This window comes from Geotrypetes seraphini, chromosome 18 (genome assembly GCF_902459505.1).
Source record: "Geotrypetes seraphini chromosome 18, aGeoSer1.1, whole genome shotgun sequence".
In the NCBI taxonomy this organism is placed as follows: domain Eukaryota; kingdom Metazoa; phylum Chordata; class Amphibia; order Gymnophiona; family Dermophiidae; genus Geotrypetes; species Geotrypetes seraphini.
Window position 1 is genome coordinate 12,213,295 of NC_047101.1, and position 21,521 is coordinate 12,234,815.

The 21,521-nt window shown below is 43.1% G+C and overlaps 1 protein-coding gene across 3 annotated transcripts in view; it reads right to left on the reverse strand.

The window, feature by feature from the left end:
• TRPC7 (transient receptor potential cation channel subfamily C member 7) overlaps nucleotides 1-21,309 on the reverse strand; it is a 101,103-nt gene extending 79,794 nt beyond the window's left edge. For 2 of the 3 annotated variants that reach the window (XM_033927399.1, XM_033927398.1), the window contains exon 1: nucleotides 20,539-21,291. In XM_033927399.1, coding sequence (XP_033783290.1) covers nucleotides 20,539-21,291 — 753 coding nt within the window. Of the gene's footprint in view, nucleotides 1-20,538 lie in introns of all 3 variants that reach the window. The other variant, XM_033927400.1, reaches the window with a different exon arrangement.
• Between the last annotated feature and the right edge of the window lie 212 nt (nucleotides 21,310-21,521).

The following is a 21,521-nucleotide window of genomic DNA, read 5'->3' on the forward strand; positions in this document are numbered from 1 at the left end:
TTGGCGGATCGGGGCAGGGCTGCTGAGCTCTAGGGCGCGGAACCTTTGGCGTGCGGCGGCCATGGCTCTGTGCGGAGCCGCGAGCTCCTCCCGCCCGCCCCAGACCAGCTGCGAGCTTCAGCCGGCGCGAGCGCCTCTCCTACCCGGCGCGAGCTGCAGCTCAACGTGCGCGTGGCGTCCAGTTTTTCCTCACGCGACAGGGCGGCTGGTTCGGGCGGGAGCTGCAGGAACTACCCAAGCGCGAGGCGTCCGCGGGGACAGGGGAGGGGACGCGGAGCCCGAGACGGGTGACCTGCGCACTTCCCCACAGAGCAGGTGCTGAGCAGCCTCAAGAATACCAGGTGAGGAGGGCTCAGGGCCTGGCCACCGAATTTTGCCCTGGGGGGGGGGGGGTGTTTCTATTTAAGGTACACTATAGTCCAAAAGTTATTCATCTTTAAATAAGAATTCGTTTTTAATTATGTAACATGAGGCTCTATATTCATGCAATGTTTACATAGTTTGGTAATTTAATTCCATTAATCCATTCTAGTCAGGAAAGCAAAAATACAAATGGAAGAAAAAATAGCTGACATGGTAAAACGGGGAGACAAGACATTTTTTTTAGATATATCAATGACAGGAAGACGTGCAAAAGTGTCATTGTGAGACTCAAAGGTGAAGGGGAGTATTGTGTTCAATTTTGGAGACCGTATCTGGCAAAGGAAGGAGAATTGTTGGACATAGGTGTGTGGCGTGAAAGGGAAAGAGAGATGATGTATATGGGGAAAGGAAGAAACAGGGATAATTGTTCGACATAATAGTGGCGGAGGGAGGGAGAAATGTTACACTGGGAGGGAGGAGAGATAACTCAAAGATGTTTGTTTGTTTATTAAAATCTTTCTATATAGAAACATAGAAATAGACGGCAGATAAGGGCCATGGCCCATCTAGTCTGCCCACCCTAATGACCCTCCTCTACCTTATTCTGTGAATAGATCCCACGTGTCGATCCCATTTGGCCTTAAAATCAGGCACGCTGCTGGCCTCCATCACCTGAAGTGGTAGACCATTCCAGCGATCAACCACCCTTTCAGTGAAAAAGAATTTCCTGGTGTCACCGTGCAGTTTCCCGCCCCTGATTTTCCACGGATGCCCCCTTGGTGCCGTGGGACCCTTGAAAAAGAAGATATCTTCTTCCACCTCAATGCGGCCCGTGAGATACTTGAACGTCTCGATCGTGTCTCCCCTCTCTCTGCGTTCCTTGAGTGAGTATAGCTGTAATTTATCTAGCCATTCCTCGTACGGGAGATCCTTGAGTCCCGAGATCATCCGGGTGGCCATTCTCTGGACCGACTCCAGTCTCAGCACATCCTTGCGGTAATGCGGCCTCCAGAATTGCACACAGTATTCCAGGTGGGGTCTCACCATGGATCTATACAATGGCATAATGACTTCAGGCTTACAGCTAACGAAACTCCTGCGTATGCAACCTATGATTTGTCTTGCCTTGGATGAAGCTTGCTCCACCTGATTGGCAGTCTTCATGTCCTACTGACGATCACCCCTAAGTCTCGTTCTGCTACAGTTCTTGTTAGGATCTCGCCATTAAGGGTGTAAGTCTTGCATGGATTTTGGCTGCCCAGGTGCATGACTTTGCATTTTTTGGCATTGAAGCTGAGTTGCCAGGTCCTAGACCAGCGCTCCAGTAGGAGTAGGTCGTGCATCATGTTGTCGGGCATTGAATTTTTGTCTGTTGTGCTTTTGCCCACTACATTGCTTAGTTTGGTGTCATCAGCGAATAATGTTATTTTACCTCAGAGCCCTTCTGCCAAGTCTCTTATAAAGATGTTGAATAGGATCGGGCTCAGGACCGAACCCTGCGGCACTCCACTGATCACCTCCGTCATTTCTGAAGCCTGCCTCCAAGCCAGTTCCCAACCCAATTCGTCAATGTGTTGCCCAATTCTATAGAACTCATCTTGCTCAGCAACCTGCGGTGTGGAACGCTATCGAATGCTTTGCTGAAGTCCAGGTATACGATGTCCAGGGACTCCCCAACATCCAGCTTCCCCGTCACCCAGTCAAAGAAGCTGATCAGGTTGGATTGGCAGGATCTCCCCTTAGTAAATCCATGTTGACGGGGATCCCGTAGATTCTCCTCGTTCAGGATCGTATCCAATTGGCATTTGATTAGAGTTTCCATTAGTTTGCTCACTATTGATGTGAGACTTACTGGTCTGTAGTTTGCTGCCTCCATCCTTGAGCCTTTCTTGTGGAGTGGAATGATGTTAGCTGTCCTCCAGTCCAACGGGACGCTACCTGTACTAAGGGAGAGATTGAATAGTGCGGATAGCGATTCCGCCAAGACATCACTCAATTCCCTGAGCATCCTGGGGTGTAGGTTGTCAGGCCCCATTGCCTTGTTAACCTTGAGCTTTGACAGCTCGCAGTAGACACTGCTGGGCGTAAACTCGAAATTATTAAACGGGTCAACTGAGTCAACCCTTGTCTGTAGCTGAGGGCCATGTCCCGGCGCCTCACGGGTGAAGACTGAGCAGAAGTATTCATTTAACAGTTGGGCTTTTTCCGAGTCCGTTTCTACATAGTCTCCGTCTGGTTTCCTAAGGCATACTATCCCGCCTGAGTTCTTATTTCTGTCACTGATATACCTGAAGAAGGATTTATCTCCCTTCTAGATGTTCTTCGCTAGAGACTCCTCCATGCGGAATTTGGCCTCCCTAATTGCTGTTTTGACGGCTTTTGACTTGGCTAGATAGAGTCCTGTTTCCCTGATTGTTTGTAAGAGATGAATGCTTTTTTCTTCTCCTTGATGAGGTCCGAGATCTCCGCAAAGAACCACTGTGGCTTATTGTTCCTTCGTCGTTTACTTACTGATTTAACATAGCGGTTTGTTGCTTCCTGTATGGTGGCTTTCAAAGTCGACCACATTTCTTCCACGTTATCGGTTTCTGCTTGGCTTTGCAGTGCCTGGTGAACGAAGTCTCCCATGTCTTTGAAGTTTGTGTCCTTGAATTTGAGGACCTTGGTCAGTGTGGTAGATTTAGTGAAACCTTTCTTGAGATTGAACCATACCATGTTGTGGTCACTGGAGGCCAATGTGTCGCCCACCGAGACCTCTGTGACACTTTCTCCATCAGGTCCAGTATTGCCTGATCCCTTGTTGGTTCCAACACCAGTTGCCTGATTCTTGCTCCCTTCATAGAGTTTATACCGCCTATAAAGCCAAAATGTATCAAAGCGGTTTACGCCACAACTTAATTATATTTAAGACAGGAACTCCATTAGAAAATAGGAAAGAAGAGAAAGGAAAGGATCCACTAAAACTTTATATGAAATAAATAAATCCAAATCAACACGAATCAGTACAAATTAATACCAATTAAGGCAGATTGTGGTCCCCATTCCATTATTTAATTTGAGAGAGCCATTTAAAAAAAAAAAAAAAGTGCTTTTAGATGTCTCTTAAAACTTTGAAATGATTCTTCCTTAACTCTACTGGTAAATTGTTCCACAATATTGGAACTAAGTAGAAAAATGCACCATTTCTGGTTGAGGCAAGGTGAGCCTTTGAGATATGGGGAACAGCTACTCTACTGTCATTTAAAGATCTCAACGAGCGACTAGGTGTGTAAAAAACACTAGATTAGAAAGATATAATGGTTGTAACTCATATAATGCCCTATGTGCTAGCAAAGATGGGAGAGATGTCAGACCACTGGAATGGGAAGGAGAGAGAGAGATACCAGATCACAGACTGGAAAGGAAGGAGGGGAGAGAGATGCCAGGTGGCAGAAAGGAGAGGAGAGAGATGTTAGACTCGGGAAGAAGGAGGGAAGGAGAGAGAGATGCCAGACCATGGGAGAGGAGAGAGATTCCAGGCTATGGGAAGGAGAGGAGAAATATGCCAGACCATATGAGGGGGGAAGGGGGAAGACAGAGAAGTCTGACCATGGAAGAGAGATTGAAATGGTGCATAGGGATAGAGGGGAAGGGAAGACAGAGGGAGGAGATGCTGCACAGCAATGGGTGCAGCAGGGAAGCGATAAGAAGAAATACTTATGGATAGATGGGAGTAGGGGAGCAGAAAGAGGAAGGAGATGGTACACAGGGACAGATGGGAAGGGAAGGCATGGAAAAGTAGATTTTGAGAAGAAAGCAGAAAAATGGAAGAAAGTTGAATGTTAAAAGTTAATGCTAAAGATGGATGTATGGCAGAAAGTGAAGGAAAGAAAAACAGCAAATGGATAAGGTGGCCCTGGATACACAGTTAAGAGCACAGACAGAAGGACATGCAGCCAGAGACTGGGAAAGATGGTTTGAAAACCAAAATCATTAGACAACAAAGGTAGAGGAAATGATTTTATTTTCAATTTAGTGATTGAGAAATTACATCTGCTGTCTATATTTTGCACTGTTAAGGAAGAAATGCATTTGTTTCTGTTTCTCTGGGGTTGTATTGCATACAGAGTCTTGAATCTTAGGGTTTTGTTTATATATATATATATATATATATATATATTTGTTTGTGGTCCCAATTTTGTGTAGTTTAATTTTGTGATTAACCATTATGTATTAATAAGATTATATTGTTTGTGTGTATATATATATATATATATATATATATATATATATAAAATGAATGGAAAAACAGGTATTATAATTAGTACTATTATGGGGGCAGGGTCTGGGGGTGGAGATTGGGCGGGGTCTGGGGTGGATCCTGTGGGCCACCCCCCAAACAAAAAAGCATTCCGCTGCCTATGGATGGAACAGCTGCTGAGTCATAAGGGCCAGGACCCAGGCAGACATGAGTAGATCTGTTCCAGTTTGAGAGTGATTCAGGGAGGTCCCTGAGTGAGAGAGGGAACTCCTGATTTTTTTTCCCTAGACATCAGATGAGGGCAGAGCTGTGGGAAAAGGTCTGGTGCCTGTAACTGCTTGACTGAGGTAAGCCAAGCTCTTTGTAAAATGTGAGGCAATGAATAAAAAATGTTTTGTTATTTGTGTTTGGTGCCAACCCTTCCTGAGTGTTCAGGATAGCCTGCCACATGAGACTAGCATATTAAACTAGTGTGGGAATATATATACAGTGGTGCCTCACACAACGAACTTAATCCATTCCAGGAGCAAGTTTGTTATGTGAAACGTTCGTTGTGTGAAACGCGTTTTCCCATAACAATACATGTTAAAAAAAATAATTCGTTCTGTAGCATAAAATATGCTAAGATGACATAAAAAAAGATAAATTTTTGGTTATTATTTTTATTTAGATACATCTAAAAACATAATTGTTTTTTAAAACAACACACATTTTTTAAATTTAAAGACAGACTAAGTAGAGTCTAATTTTACAGTGAGAGGGCAGAGTCTCAGCGGCAAAAACTGGGACTTAACTGTTCATTTTTTTTTTTTTTCTACCGTGTTTCCCCGATGATAAGGCAGGGCCATCAAATAAGACAGCCCCCCCCTTTTTAGAAAAAAATGTAAAATAAGGCACCCCCCGCAAATAAGCCACCCACCGATACCTGCGCTTACCCGAATCGGGTGGTACGGTGGGTGACTCCGTGTGGTCCCTGGCACCCCCGACACGATCGGGGCAAGAGGGAGCTCAAGCCCTCTTGCCCCCCCGACTCCCCGACCCGATCGGGGCAAGAGGGAGCTCAAGCCCTCTTGCCCCCCCCCCGCCTCCCCGACACGATCGGGGCAAGAGGGAGCTCAAGCCCTCTTGCCCCCCCCGACTCCCCGACACGATCGGGGCAAGAGGGAGCTCAAGCCCTCTTGCCCCCCCGACTCCCCGACACGATCGGGGCAAGAGGGAGCTCAAGCCCTCTTGCCCCCCCGACTCCCCGACACGATCGGGGCAAAAGGGAGCTCAAGCCCTCTTGCCCCCCCGACTCCCCGACACGATCGGGGCAAGAGGGAGCTCAAGCCCTCTTGCCCCCCCGACTCCCCGACACGATCGGGGCAAAAGGGAGCTCAAGCCCTCTTGCCCCCCCGACTCCCCGACACGATCGGGGCAAGAGGGAGCTCAAGCCCTCTTGCCCCCCCGACTCCCCGACACGATCGGGGCAAAAGGGAGCTCAAGCCCTCTTGCCCCCCCGACTCCCCGACACGATCGGGGCAAAAGGGAGCCCAAGCCCTCTTGCCCCGCCGATTCCCCAACTCCCCGACAATATCGGGCCAGGAGGGAGCCCAAGTCCTCCTGGCCACGGCGACCCCCTAACCCCACCCTGCACTACATTACGGGCAGGAGGGATCCCAGGCCCTCCTGCCCTCGACGCAAACCCCCCCTCCCCCCAACGACCGCCCCCCCCCAAGAACCTCCGACCGCCCCCCCAGCCGACCCGCGACCCCCCTGGCCGACCCCCACGACACCCCCAACCCCCTTCCCCGTACCTTTCTGTAGTTGGCCGGACAGACGGGAGCCAAACCCGCCTGTCCGGCAGGCAGCCATCGACGGAATGAGGCCGGATTGGCCCATCCGTTCCAAAGCTCCGCCTACTGGTGGGGCCTAAGGCGCCTGGGCCAATCAGAATAGGCCCGGGAGCCTTAGGTCCCTCCTGGGGGCAGGGCCTGAGGCACATGGTCGGGTTGGGCCCATGTGCCTCAGGCCCCGCCCCCAGGAGGGACCTAAGGCTCCCGGGCCTATTCTGATTGGCCCAGGCGCCTTAGGCCCCACCAGTAGGCGGAGCTTTGGGACGGATGGGCCAATCCGGCCTCATTCCGTCGTTGGCTGCCTGCCGGACAGGCGGGTTTGGCTCCCGTCTGTCCGGCCAACTACAGAAAGGTACGGGGAAGGGGGTTGGGGGTGTCGTGGGGGTCGGCCAGGGGGGTCGCGGGTCGGCTGGGGGGGCGGTCGGAGGTTCTTGGGGGGAGGGGGTCGTTGGGGGGAGGGGGGGTTTGCGTCGAGGGCAGGAGGGCCTGGGATCCCTCCTGCCCGTAATGTAGTGCAGGGTGGGGTTAGGGGGTCGCCGTGGCCAGGAGGACTTGGGCTCCCTCCTGGCCCGATATTGTGTGGGGAGTTGGGGAATCGGCGGGGCAAGAGGGCTTGGGCTCCTTTTTGCCCCGATCGTGTCGGGGAGTCGGGGGGGGCAAGAGGGAACCAGGCGGAGAGAGGGCAGTTAAGCGCAGTGCCTGCGCGGAAGGATGCAGCTCGGGCGACTTCGTTGTGTGAAACGAAGTTCGTTGTACGGATCAAGACATAAAGTTCGTTGTGCGCAGCGTTCGCTGTGCGAGGCGTCCGTTATGCGAGGCACCACTGTATATATATATATATATATATTGTGGATATCCTGAACATCTGAATGGCTGTGGGACCATCAGAGCAGACAGTGGAAGCTTGTCTTTAGGAAAAGTTGAAAAAATTGTAAAAGGGATTTGTAGTGATGTGAAGCCCATCATTTGTCACATGCATCTATCTGGGTGTAATTAAAATAGACAAACACGAGCAAGTCCAATTACAAAGAAGATGAAGGTGACAAATTACTAAATACAGTTTTGTATTTCTAATTATTTGAATCTGAACGGTAATTTAAAAAAAGTAATTGATAATTATGCTATGGTTGAGCTCTTTTAATTAAGAAACTTAACTCTGTGGAAGTATCTCCAGCGCACTGGCTCTCATGATTTGATTCATTTTGTTTTCATCTATAAGTTCGTTGTAGTTATGGATGCAGACTCTTCCATTCCTGGAAGCCAACGGTAAAGTCCTAAACTGATGGATGTTTCAAGCCAATAGTAAACCACCGCTTTCTTCGGTGCAATAAGGAATGAGTACTATATATACATTAATTCTATATATACTATATATATATATTCTATATATATATATATATATAATTCTATATATACTATATATATATTCTATATATATATTCTATATATATATATAATTCTATATATACTATATATATATATTATATATATATAATTCTATATATATACTATATATATATTCTATATATATATATAAAATTCTATATATACATTAATTCTATATATACTATATATATACTATATATATATATTATATATATATATATAATTCTATATATACATTAATTCTATTAATACTATATATACAATAATTCAGGATTAAAGGGCTCCTTTTACAAAGGCTTGCTAGCGGTTTAACGGGTGTAATAGCGTGCGCTGAACCGCCGGCCGCGCTAGCCGCCACCGCCTCCTCTTGGGCAGGCGGTAGTTTTTCGGCCAGCGCGGGGGTTAGCGCGCGATGAAAAGTCGCGCGCGCTAAACCCGCTAGCGCAGCTTTGTAAAAGGAGCCCAAAGTGTCTGCGGGCTGATACGGCTTCTATACTGCAGACAATTTCTTCTATCCGATATTTCCTTATCAAAGGCAAATTTAAGGGTTCTTTTACTAAGGTGCATTAGCCGATTTAGCGCGCCCTAAATGCTAACACGCCCACTATATTCTATAGACGCGTTAGCATTTAGCGCGCACTGATGTTTAGCGAGCGCTAAATCGATTAGCGTACACTAAATCGGGTAACGTGCGCTAAATCTGCTAGCGCGCTTTAATAAAAGACCCCGTGTGTTGGTTTAGAGGTCTAGAAGCTCACATTAATTACCGAGGACACTTTTAAAACCTATTACTGGACCAAAAATGTTTTTGATAGAAATGTAAATAAATATCCACCAAAATTATGTCTGCATATATACAATACAAATATAATGCCATGTACTAGCATTAAATATCCAAGTATGTGCAGAAAGCCAGCTCTTAATTGGACATCCATGGGCCATTATTGAGATGGCTTGGGGAAACCCACTGCTTATTCCTAGGATAAGCAGCATAAAATCTGTTTTATTACTTGGGATCTAGCTAGGAACTTGGGACCTGGGTTGGCCACTGTTGGAAACAGGTTACTGGACTTGATGGACCTTTGGTCTGTCCTAGTACAACAGCTCCTATATTCTTATGTGAGCCAAGTCTAGGACAGTTGAGCCATAGTGACATCACTGATGAGGTTGGCTCTTAGGCATTGGTAGAATGAGGCATTATGACATCACAATCTCAGCTCTGGAACCTTGCTACTCTTTGGGCTTCTGCCAGGTACTTGGTAACTGGGTTGGTCACTGTTAGAAACAGGATACTGGGCTTGATGGACCTTTGGTCTGTCTCAGTACACAACAGCTCTTATGTTCTTATGTGAGCCAATTAGAGGATGCTCAAGCCATTGTGACATTACTGATGAAGTTGGCTCTTAGGCATTGGTAGAATGAGGCATTATGACATCACAATCTCAGCTCTGGAATGTTGCTCTCTTTGGGTTTCTGCCAGGTACTTGTGACCTGGGTTGGCCACTGTTGGGAACAGGATACTGGGCTTGATGGACCTTCAGTCTATCCCAGTATGGCAATTTTTATATTCTTAGTTCTTAACTGCTGATATTCAGCTCTTAACTGGTTAAGTTAAACTGGATGACGATAGGACTGCTGTTTATGTGGTCCTATTTGTCCAGTTAACCTAACTGGTTAAGGGTTGAATATCAGCACTTATCCAGTTAAGTGTCGCCTTCACTTTGGCTTTGCCCCAGACCACCTACATAATTGCAGGTTTCATCTTTAGTAGTTAGAGGGGATATTTGCTTACAGTATCTGAGGTTGGGTTTTTTTTGTTTGTTTGTTTTCTATGAGTAAGGTTCTTTTTAATGGATGTTTTATTGCTATCCTCAAGTGTATAGGTGGCTTATAAATAAATAGATAAGGCAAAGTTGAAAACCTTATTTATAGATGCTTTTGATACATAACAGCCCTCATAAGGGCAAATCTTCAGTTTTGCTCTCAATTAACCCTCCTCCCTGTTGTTTTTTTTTCCCTTATTTGTTCTTTCCTTTACAAATTGCATTTCTTCCCTTTTTTCCTCTTGGTTTTACTTTTGTACGTCTGATGCATATGTTTTTAGTTTTTACTAATTAACGTTACATATTTTGTTCTTAATTTTCTGTTTTGTATTATGGTATGCTGACTGTTATTTTATTGTACACCGCTTTGAATTTTGGATTAAGCGGTATAAGAAATTTTTAATAAACCTTGAAGTGCCACTGAATATTCTCTCTAGGCCACTCAGCGCCAGTTAACAGGCTTTGAATATTGACCCCCATGCCCCCTAAACATTAACTTTATTCCAGACATATATATAATGAGGGTAATTTCCAAAATCCATTTGCCCACATAACTTCCTGTCAGGATCTAGCATTTTGTTTTGACCGCAGAGGTTCTTTCCATCTGCCACTGCTAAATTTGTCTAATGAACACGTCCATTCAAATATTAAAACCTTTACACTGGTTGCCTGCTACACAGAGAATTGAATTTAGAATTCCGCTGATAATCCATAAGATCTTGCAGGGTAAGACTCCTCATTTTCTCAATGTTACTGCTTAGTGTTATTTCTCAACCTGTCTGAAGTCTGCTGTTTTGCAGACTCCTGCTGCTGTTAAATTGAGTTTTACTAGGCAGAAATAGATTGCCTTTGAATCTTATAACACTGGATAATTTACTTTCCTTTAGAAAACCTTGGAATAGCCAATGATTAATTTTCAATTAACTTGCATAATTTTATTCGTGCGTTTCTATTTTAATTATGCATTTTTTGTTTTTCTTGCTGTAAGTTGCATTGAATCCTCTTTTGGGAAAGTAGTCTGTAAGATCAATACATGACAAATTAAATACTAAATACATGGATAATTAAAGATCACCGGTACTCTGCATCCTCTGTGCTTCTCGACGTTTTTTTTTTTGAGTTTCGTTAATATTTTCACCGCCATCTTTACTGGGAGATTGTGCTACATGTTTACCGCCTTTTTCTGTATAAGATAAGTTTCCTCATACTATCCTTAAAAGTGCCCCCTTCAGGCTTATAACAGGGCACGTTGTTCTAGAATTTTCAGTCCAACCGAAAATAGCGTTAGAACTGTTAAAATGATTAGAATAATCTTAAAATTCTGGAATTCAATTTTTACAATATATCCCCTCTTCCCTCCTACCCTAACTGTGTGCGTAGGCACATATACAGAGATAGAGAAATGCCCTCGTGTATTTTTTTCTGTTTCCTATAGCTCTTCAGACTATGGGGAACCACAAGCACAAGGGGGCACTCGGAGAAGCTGAAAGGGGACAATTTTAGAACCAATGCTAGGAAGTTCTTTTTTACACAGAGGGTGGTGGACACCTGGAATGCGCTTCCAGAGGTTGTGATAGGACAGAGTACACTACAAGGGTTCAAAGAAGTATTGGATAAATTCCTGAACGATAGGGGGATTGAGGGATTCAGATAGAGGTAGAGATAGGTTTTAGATAGAGTATGGATAGAAGGATAGAAGGGATCAAAGGGCTTAGAGAAGGATCACATTACAGGTCATGGGCCTGATGGGCCGCCACGGGTGCGGACTGCTGGGCACGATGGACCTCGGGTCTGACCCAGCGGAGGCAACTTCTTATGTTCTTATGTTCTTATATTAGATATGCAAATTATAGCCATGTAGATGGAAGTGTTTCTTTTAAGTCTATTATAAGCAGCTCAGCATGAATTCCTGGTACACAGATAAAAAGAAGATAATGTTACCACACTAGAGCTAATCGGTGGATCTGGAAAACAATTCACTGTTGCTTTCTTATAAAGAAACAATGCGAAGCATATTCTAGAAGCATATATGTTTTAAAGATGACACTAAGGCCCTCTTTTACAAAGGCGCGCTAAGCGTTTTAGCGCGGATTTAGCACGTATTAAATCAATGCATGCGCTAACGTGTCCATAGGATAACAGGCACGCATTAACGTTTAGCGCACGCTAAAAAAAAGCTTAGCGCACCTTTGTAAAAGAGGGGGGGGGGGTAAGGCCCAAATTCTGTAACCGGCGCCTACTTAGATAAGCACTTATCTAAATTAAATAACAAACTCAATTAAGCTTTTTTGCTCAGCACTAATCGAAAATTAGGCGCCTATCAAGAAAGAGCGATTCTGTAACAAGGCACCTCTAAAAAATTTGGGCGGCCTTCAAAAAATAGGCGTTATGCATGTTAGGCGTGGGCGTGGCTTCGTGTTTGGTGCCCTGTTACAGAATTGCTACTTTTAAGTGTGCTTAAGCGCTCGCAAGGGTGCTTAACTTTTAGGTGTGCCTAGAGCTGGCCTATTTATTGGGCGCCTCCAAAATAAGTGCCACTCAGCGTGATTCACTAAACCACCCAATTTTATTTGAATCGTGCTGAATGGTGCCTAATTTGGCGCCTAATTTTTGGGCACTTCTTTTAGAATTTTGCCCTTATACTCTGATCTGGAATTGTTGGCATTTCGTGGTGACTAGTGCTTTGTTGGGTATTATTAAGAAGGGTATTACGACCAGAACGAGAGAAGTCATCCTGCCGTTGTATCGGGCAATGGTGCGCCCGCGCCTGGAGTAGTGTGTTCAGTATTGGTCACCATACCTTAAGAAGGATATGGCAACACTTGAGAGGGTCCAGAGGAGAGCGACACGAATGATTAAGGACATGGAAAACCTCTCATACACTGAAAGATTGGAGAGATTGGGGCTCTTCTCACTGGAAAAGCGGAGACTCAGAGGAGACATGATAGAGACCTACAAGATCATGAAGGGCATAGAGAGAGTAGAGAGGGATAGATTCTTCAAATTTTCAAAACATATAAGAACAAGAGGGCATTCGGAAAAATTGGAAGGGGCTAGATTCAAAACAAATGCTAGGAAGTTCTTCTTTACCCAACGTGTGGTGGACACCTGGAATGCGCTTCCAGAGGACGTAATAGGGCAGAGTACGGTACTGGGGTTTAAGAAAGGATTGGACAATTTCCTGTTGGAAAAGGGGATAGAGGGGTATAGATAGAGGATTACTGCACAGGTCCTGGACCTGTTGGGCCGCCGCGTGAGCAGACTGCTGGGCACGATGGACCTCAGGTCTGACCCAGCAGAGGCATTGCTTATGTTCTTTGGTGGGTTTGTGTACTTTAAGTCAGAGGAGCCAAAGCACTGATGAAAAAACGTTGAGTTGGAATACAGTATGATTGTGGGCAAAGTCATTTTGGTGTTGTGGAGTTTCCACCACGTTGTGAAAATAATTTTGGATTTTTTTGTGTGTGTGACTGAATTTTTATAGTTAAAAGAACTTATTGTACTGAGAAGACATTAAGGCCCGGATTCTACAAACAGCGCCATCGGTGGTGGCCATCTAAGAAATGGCCACTGATCGTTATGTCAGTCATGCAGTGACACCGTTTATAGAATAGTGGAATTAGGAAAAGGTACAGAGAAGGGCACCATAAATGATAAAAGGTTTAGGACGACTTTCCTATGAAGAATGGCTAAAGCGGCTAGGGCTCTTCAGCTTGGAGAAGAGATGGCTTAGGGGTGATATGACAGAGGTCTAAAAAATACTGAGTGGAAAGGGTAGATGTGAATTGCTTGTTCACTCTTTCCAAAATACTAGAACTAGGGGACATGTGATGAAGCTACTAAGTAGTAGATTTAAAACAAACCAGAGATAATATTTCTTCACACAACATGTAATTAAACTCTGGAATTCTTTGCCAGAGAATGCGGTGAAATCAGTTAGCTTGGCGGGGTTTAAAAAAAGCTTGGATAATTTTCTAAAAGAGAAGTCCATAGGCCATTATTGAGATGGCTTGGTGAAATTCACTGCTTATTTCTAGGATAAATAGCATAAAATCTGTTTTCGTACTTGGAATCTAGCTAGGTATTTGGGACCTGGGTTAGTCACTGTTGGAAACAGGATGCTGGACTTGATGGACCTTCTGTCTGTCCCAATATGGCAACTCTTATGAGAGCCAAGTATAGGCCAATCAAGCCATTGTGACATCACTGATGAGTTTGGCTCTTACATGTAAAATATAAACCATATAAAATATGGTTTATATTTTACATGTATTCAATAATTATGTATTATTATGTATGTATTAAGTTATTATAAGTGTCTTATATGGTTGACACTCTGCATGTATCTAAAATCATTTATGTACACTGTGCGCTTCATTTTATGCTTGTATTTCGTTCATTTTATATGTATTTTATATGCGCTACCTATTTTGCTATGCTCATCTATCTCACCATTGTTTTAAATTTTGTTTATGTAGTGTCCTTTCATCCCCTGATTAGGCATATATGATGCCGACACCGGGATGCCTGTTGAGACAATCTAGGCGTGACCTAGACTCAGTTGTACTCGTATCAAGATGGACCTTATACTATAGACTGCGTTTCTTTTTATGACTTTCGTTTTATTGACTTAATAAAGAGTTCCCTTGGTTGATATTCTGACATCTCTTGTGTCTGGTTTTCTGCAATATTGTTGAGGCAAAACACTTCTTTCCTCCTCTTGTGGGTTTATTATTCGTATCATTCACAGTTGTACTGTACAAAAATAGCTGTTGAGACTTGATCTTTTTCTCTTCTGATTGTGTGCTTACACATAAATTCTGCTTCAGCTCTCTTCACATCATTAGTCTGTGTGTAATTGGTTTTGCTGTGAAGAGAGAAAGAGAGATTTTCAGTCTCTCATTTCGTGGGACACTAAGAAAGAATGAGAAGGATGCATGAAATGGGAAAAGAACTGACCACCTCCAGATCCTTTCCCTCACAAATTTAGGGCATGTTTACTAAGCTATGTTAAGCAGCTAATGTAGGTTTCACCACATGAACCTGCTAGCATGGGTTAAAACGGTGCAGTAAAAACCCCATGCTAGATAATTAATGCACTTAAGAGCGGAGTGAGCGTGTGAGAGAGACATAGCAGAGTGGCCGACTCTAACATATAGCATGTAGGCTAGTAGCATAATTTGAGGTTTTGGGGAAGGAAGACTCAGGAGCAATGTTAGGAAATTCTTTTTAACGGAGAGAGTGGTAGATGCCTGGAATGCCCTCCCAAGGGAAGGGGTGGAGAGGAAAACGTTGATGGAATTCAAAAAAGTGTGGTATCTCTAATTAGAAAATGAAGGATGAAGAGTTGGGACTGGTCTCTGAAAGCAGGTCCAACACTTTTTCCATTTGTGTGCAATTCCTTGTGTGATGGGAGAGTATACAACTGACTATTTGGACAGGATGAAGAAACAGAAAGTAAAATGCTAAAAAAAAATATTTAAATATCCAAATTAGATAGCTCATGGAGAGGGTAATTAAGATATCCAGGATCAGATCATGAAAAATGTCCACTGTATTAAATAAAGGCTTTACCAAAAGCAAACCCTCTTGTATGGAAAAAAAAAAAAAAAAAAAAAAAAAATGAAGGATGTAAATGAAAGAACTAAGGCTGTTACTGGACAGACTTGCACGGTCTGTGTCCCATATGTGGTGATTTGTTGTAGGGTGCGCTGGGGAGGGCATCAGTGGGAACTCCACTAACTTGGAACATGAGGATGTTACTGGCCAGGATTATGGTAGACATCCTGCAAACAGGAAGGTTGGATAGGCTGGAGAGAGCTTGGATGGCAACGTCAGCATTTGGAACCTACGACAATACCAGGTGGACTTTATTACAGTCTATGACCCAGAAATACCAAAGAAGAGACAAGTTAATTTAATCATGTATTTATAATGGGTATAACTAATGGGCAGAATGGACCATTCAGGTCTTTATCTGACGTCATTTATTATGCTACTATGTTACCACATGCTAGTTGCCTCAACAACTCAACTCCATCACTGCATGGCTGATAATATAGCTTTCCTCAGTACAGAATATGAAGCCACTGTGACAACCATTCTCCCTTCCATTCCCCCAACAATAGCCCTATGCTTCTCCCCCTAATCAGATATCTCTGATCCACTTTCCCCCAAGAAGACCCCTCTAGCCTAATCCAATCCCCTACAGGCAGATCCCTCCAACCTGATCTGATTCTCCCAAGTAGATCCTCCACCCAATCCAATTCCCCCCAAATGCCCCTTCTACCTTAATTCAAATCTGTCATGAAGCCCCACCTCTTTGGAAAGCCGTCCCCCTCCACATCAACCTGACCATCTCTATTCCTCGACCCCCCCCTCTCTGAAAACCCAGAGACTTATCTAGAAGTAATCCCTGATGATCTATAGAGTTGTGGGAGGGGAGGGGGATAGAGTGGTTCATCTGTTCTTGGCCATGTGTCTCTATGTGCAAAATGGTGCTGTTGACCCCTAGTGGTAGTCTTACAGTATTACCATTAGTGGTCAACTTTCCAAATAAAGGCAATTTGTTCTGTGTGTTATGCTAACATTTAGTCTTTTTACTTTTGTTATGCCATTATTACAATGTAGGTTGTTTGGGTCAAACAGTACCTATTTTATGACTCATTGGGTGAATCTTTCCATAAAGGCAGTTAATAAATCCTAATAAATAATCTGTGGCAGCTAGATTTGTGGGTGCAAATAGACATATTGACTGGACTAAATGGACTTTTTCCTGTCAAAATGTTCTATCTTAAAAGAAAATACATCTTGTACTTTACCAGAGTTCCCTTTATGATACCATAGGGAATACACAGACTAACGTTCTACCATTCAAAATAAATATTGATAGAGAAAATAAATACTGGGACAATACAAAAGGTGAACCACACATTTGCCTTTTACAGATGATGTTCCAATATATTTAGGAAAATGGATGCATACCGCATGCCAATCACTCGTAGGCGCCTTGTCCAGGATCGCATCTATTTTTCATACAGATGCCTTAAATGTAGGCCAGTGTTTTACAGGTATACATTTAAGGCACCTGACTTGTGCCTACGGAAGCACCTAGGCAGGCCACTTCTGGAATAAGCTCTCACTGTGCAGTGTCGGAGTACCTAAAAGGGAGTACCTGGTTATAGAATTGCTCTTTAAATGATGAAATGACGCATCATTTAAAGTGCGTAGTCTATGCACTATCTCTTAGGGGCATTCCCAGTATGTTCCCATATGATTATCAAAAAGAACAAAAAAGCAGTGAAGACAACCATAATGACAATAGGGGAGAGAGTGACGCAGTGGTTAAAGCTACAGCCTCAGCACCCTGAGGTTGTGGGTTCAAATCCCACGCTGCTCCTCGTGACCCTGGGCAAGTCTCTTAATCCCCACATTGCCCCAGGTATATTAGATAGATTGTGAGTCCGCCTGATTGCTTAAGTGCCTGAATAAATTCATGTAAACCAGGGCTGCCCAAGTCCGGTCCTCAAGCTCTACTGGCAGGCCAGGTTTTCAGGACATCCACAGTGAATATGCATGAGAGAGATTTGCATACCAAGAAGGCAGTGCAGGCAAATCTTTCTCATGCATATTCATTGTGGATATCCTGAAAACCTGGCCTGCCAGTAGATCTCGAGGACCGGACTTGGGCAGACCGTTCTGGGAGAATGGTATAGAAAATTGAATGAATGAATGAATGAATAAATAAATAAAATAGAGTGTTCAAATAACATTAAAAAAAATTCCTTTATTAAAACAAAATGACTGTTCTTATAGAGGACTCGACAGGGGCTGTGTTTTTGTAATATAGCCTGCATCGGGAGACCCAAATTCATCTAAGAGAAGTCCAAGTAAAAATTAAGGGTAATTTCAGAAAACTATTTAAAACGCAGTTATTTGTTAATGCATTTTTCTAGGAGCTGATCTTTGCAATTGCTCTTTTGATGGGCACTTTATGTGATTTTCTGATGATTCTATGTTAGTTTGTTTGATTTTATTTGTCTTATTGAATTATGTATGTACCGATATGTAAACCATTTAGGTTTAAACGGTACATAAATTTTTTTTAATAAAAATGATTATACATAAATACAAAAATGAAAATAAATACATTATCTAAAAAGCCATATGATTTTTAATAATAAATGAACCAAATATAACCACTGAGTACTATTTATTTAACAAATTTCTCAACTGTCTGTTACTAGGCGGCTTAGAAGAAGCAACATTCATAAAATAAAGGATTTTTTAAAAAATTGATTTGCACTGTGGGCTCCTTTTACGAAGGCGCGTTAGCCTCCAGCCGTGCTGGCCGCTACCGCCTCCTCTTGAGCAGGCGGTAGTTTTTCGGCTAGCGCGGGGGTTAGTGCGTGATTAAAAGTCATGCGCGCTAAAGCCGCTAATGCGGCTTCGTAAAAGGAGCCCCGTGGATTGCGCTGTAATTACAGTTATGTCCATTTTTGTTTCTTTGCTTCATGTGGAGATTGGTTCTTACTAGTAGCGTGAATCGTAACATCATTGGTTCTTACCAGCAGCATGAATTCAAACTTCATGAAACCTGTAAAACAGGAAACTGACTTCAACTTTAATTAGCCCCCCCCCCCTCTTTTACTAAACCATGATAGTGGTTATTAGCGCAGGGAGCCATGCTGAATGCTCCGCGCTGGGAACTCTGTGAGCATCGGGAGCAGCGTGGAGCATTCAGCGTGGCTCCCTGCGCTAATAACTGCTATCATGGTTTAGTAAAAGGGAGGTAGGTCACTTACCCCCCCCCCCCCCTTTACAAAACTGCAATAGTGGTTTTTAGTGCAGGCTGACATCCTGAATTTGCTGCGCTGCTCCCGACACTCATAGAATTCCGCTATCACTGTTTTGTATAAGGGGGTGGGTAAAATAGATTTTTTTAAAGGGCCAGCTCCCAGTTTATGAAGTAAAGCCATGGTACTTAATCATCCCTCATATATTTGTAAAAAGAAAAAAAGATTGAGAAAATGTATTGACAATGAGCCAAATTGCTCTCAACAGGTGATGTGAGAAGCTTAGAACTAAATTTGATTAGCAATTTTCACCCAGCTGTGTGGACATGCATATTAATATCTCTTACATTATCTTAATGTTTTGAAAGTGTCCAGAATGCTTCATTAGACATTAAAAGCACTTAATCCACCTCTCAGAATGTATCACAATCTAAGTGACATTTTTGCAGGCATGTTAAATTTTACATTTTTGAAGCATTTCTGTAAGAGGTCACTAAACGTTTGATGCCTACTTACCAAGGGGTTGCAAGCTTATGCTATAAGAACTTTTAAACATGCGTAAGTGTTCTTATAGGACACCAGCAGAAAGTAGCGTTGATGCACTTAAAGTATGTGCACTTATACCAGGTCTATGGCTGGCGTAAATGCGAGTTCCTGAATGTGACGTTTATGAATGTGTTGGATTATAGTATTCTGTAAATACTGCAAGTCACAGTTGATGCTGGAGCTGCAATTGGCAGGAGTGAGTGGGGATTGTTCCTGCCCTTTGGGCTCTAGACCACCAGGAACATTAAAGGTAGACTCTGGTGGGGGAAGCTACAGAGAGTGAAAGGCCCATGCTACAAGGGTCCTTGCTTGGGGGGGAAGGGGAGGGAGGAAATCAGCTTTGAAAAGGACCTTGCTCTTAGGATGGTGGGAGGAAAAGTGGTACATGCTTTTTAGGTTTTATGTATGATTTTTTTATTATTATTTTAGAAGCATATTTTTAATTGATTGATTTATGATGGTTTTTATTTTATGCAATGTTGTATTGCTTATTTTAAGTTGTAATTTTTGTCTGATATTATGTATGTTGCTTGTTACCCACATAGAATTGTTGGATATTCGGGATACAAATTTTTAAATAAATAAAACAAATAAACTGGAACTGGGGGAGAGGTTCAAATTCAAATTATTTCCAACAAATTTTAAGCTCCTTGCTAATTTAAATTCCCATTGACATTTGCCCTTGCATTTTAAGTCTGTAGGTGTTGTATGGAAGATTGGTGGCTAAATTTGTCTACCCATATGAAACAAGACTAATATTTTATCAAAGACTTGGCACTGAGCTTTTTATAGACTATCTTTAGCACTGCCATAGAAATGGCACCATATACAACAGAAAAGGCCTTATCAGAATGGTATGTGTTCAAGAAGAGTGATGTTACAAGGATATGTTCACATAAGTGGCAACATAGACATATATACTTGATTTCATTATATATGTCCTGCCACTTCTACATTTTTTTTAAACCTACATGAACAGGAGCAGCTAAATAGGGAGCCATCCAGCAGAAGTTAAAATGTATCTCATGAGAGGTGGTTTAGATCAGAGAGGTGAGCACATTCACACCCTCCAGCATTCTTCAGAGTCCCTGGTCCAAAACAGAAGTTATCCAACGGGTCATACATGACTCAAGGCAGGCATAAATACAGATGGGTAACGTTTCCAAGGCATACATTTATCTTATTTCATTAAGTGCCAATTTTCAGAAACAAAATTCTTTGTTTTGACATTGTTTCAGATAATTGATTGAACCATATCCACCTCATTCTCTTCTTGGTTGGGCTAAGAACTTTTAAACACCCCCTATAGTGTGAAGAGTTTGAGTCTCTGGTAACCAGAGCTGAGACTGTGATGTCATAATGCCTCATTCCACCAATGAGTCAAAAGTCAGTCATCCTATCAAAAATGTCCCTCTTCGCCTTCTACTGAGTGCTTTGACCTTCCCAATGTAACCTTTTTATAGTTCTCACATTTTGTCTTGTTTGACTCATTGATATTAACGGAAAGCACGTCAAACAAGCTTTATAACCTCTAGGTATTTGTACATTACCTTAAATTCGGTCTCGATGTTAGCTAGCCGTGCCAGTTCATTGCTTAATTCCAAAGCAGTAAGGACGGGGTCTTCACTGGAGAGTGATAAATAGGCTGCGCTTGCTAATCCTTTGTACGCATTCATTCGCGATCGGGAATGACTAAAGGAATCCTTCCTCTGCTTCTTAGAACATTCGTTACATTTGCAGAAATAATCATGGGGCCTTTCTATCCGTGCCCCTTTGACCAGAAGGATGTGAACAATTTCATATTCTTGGCAATGTGCTGCAAGTATTATTGGCGTGATGTCATGGGAAAATCGAGTTCCGTCTTCATCGTAAGCATAAAAATCATCGTCCCGAAGTTCCTGCTCCAGAGGACTAAGGGTGAGCCGTTGGCCACGAGCAAACGCTGGATGGTTCAAGATCGCCTCTACAATTCTTACGTATCCTTTGCTGATAGCTAGGAGTAGCCCATCGCCTACTCTAGCCAAGTTCTCTTTTTTTAGCAGGAGCTCTGTTACTTCCAGATGCTCATTCCCCACCGCAAGTTGCAAGGCATTTTGTCCCATGTAATCAACGCAATTAAAGTTCAATGTTTTGGACTCTTCCAGCGTTTTCCGTACCACTGGAATGTTGCCATATTCTGCTGAATCCAAAAATCGTTCTTCCTCTGCGGTCAGGCTGCTGCCCTTTTCATTAAACATATAGGCAGGTCCACGAATAGCCTGCCTCCTGCCCTTCTCCCGAAGGGTTGCGTGCCTTCGATGCATGTTTTTAAAATTGCTGTTTCCCAGCCTGCGAAAAGATAGGAAGAAGAGAATTAATCCATCCATCACTGAACTAAGCTCCGTATGTTTTCTTTATGTACTGCGGCATACCTTATTCAAAAACCATCTAATCAAATCCAGTGGCATCTGTTAAATGATCATCTGTAATTAATACAATGGTATCGGTTAATGTAGTGACAACAACAACAATCGGATCAAATGAAAGATACGCA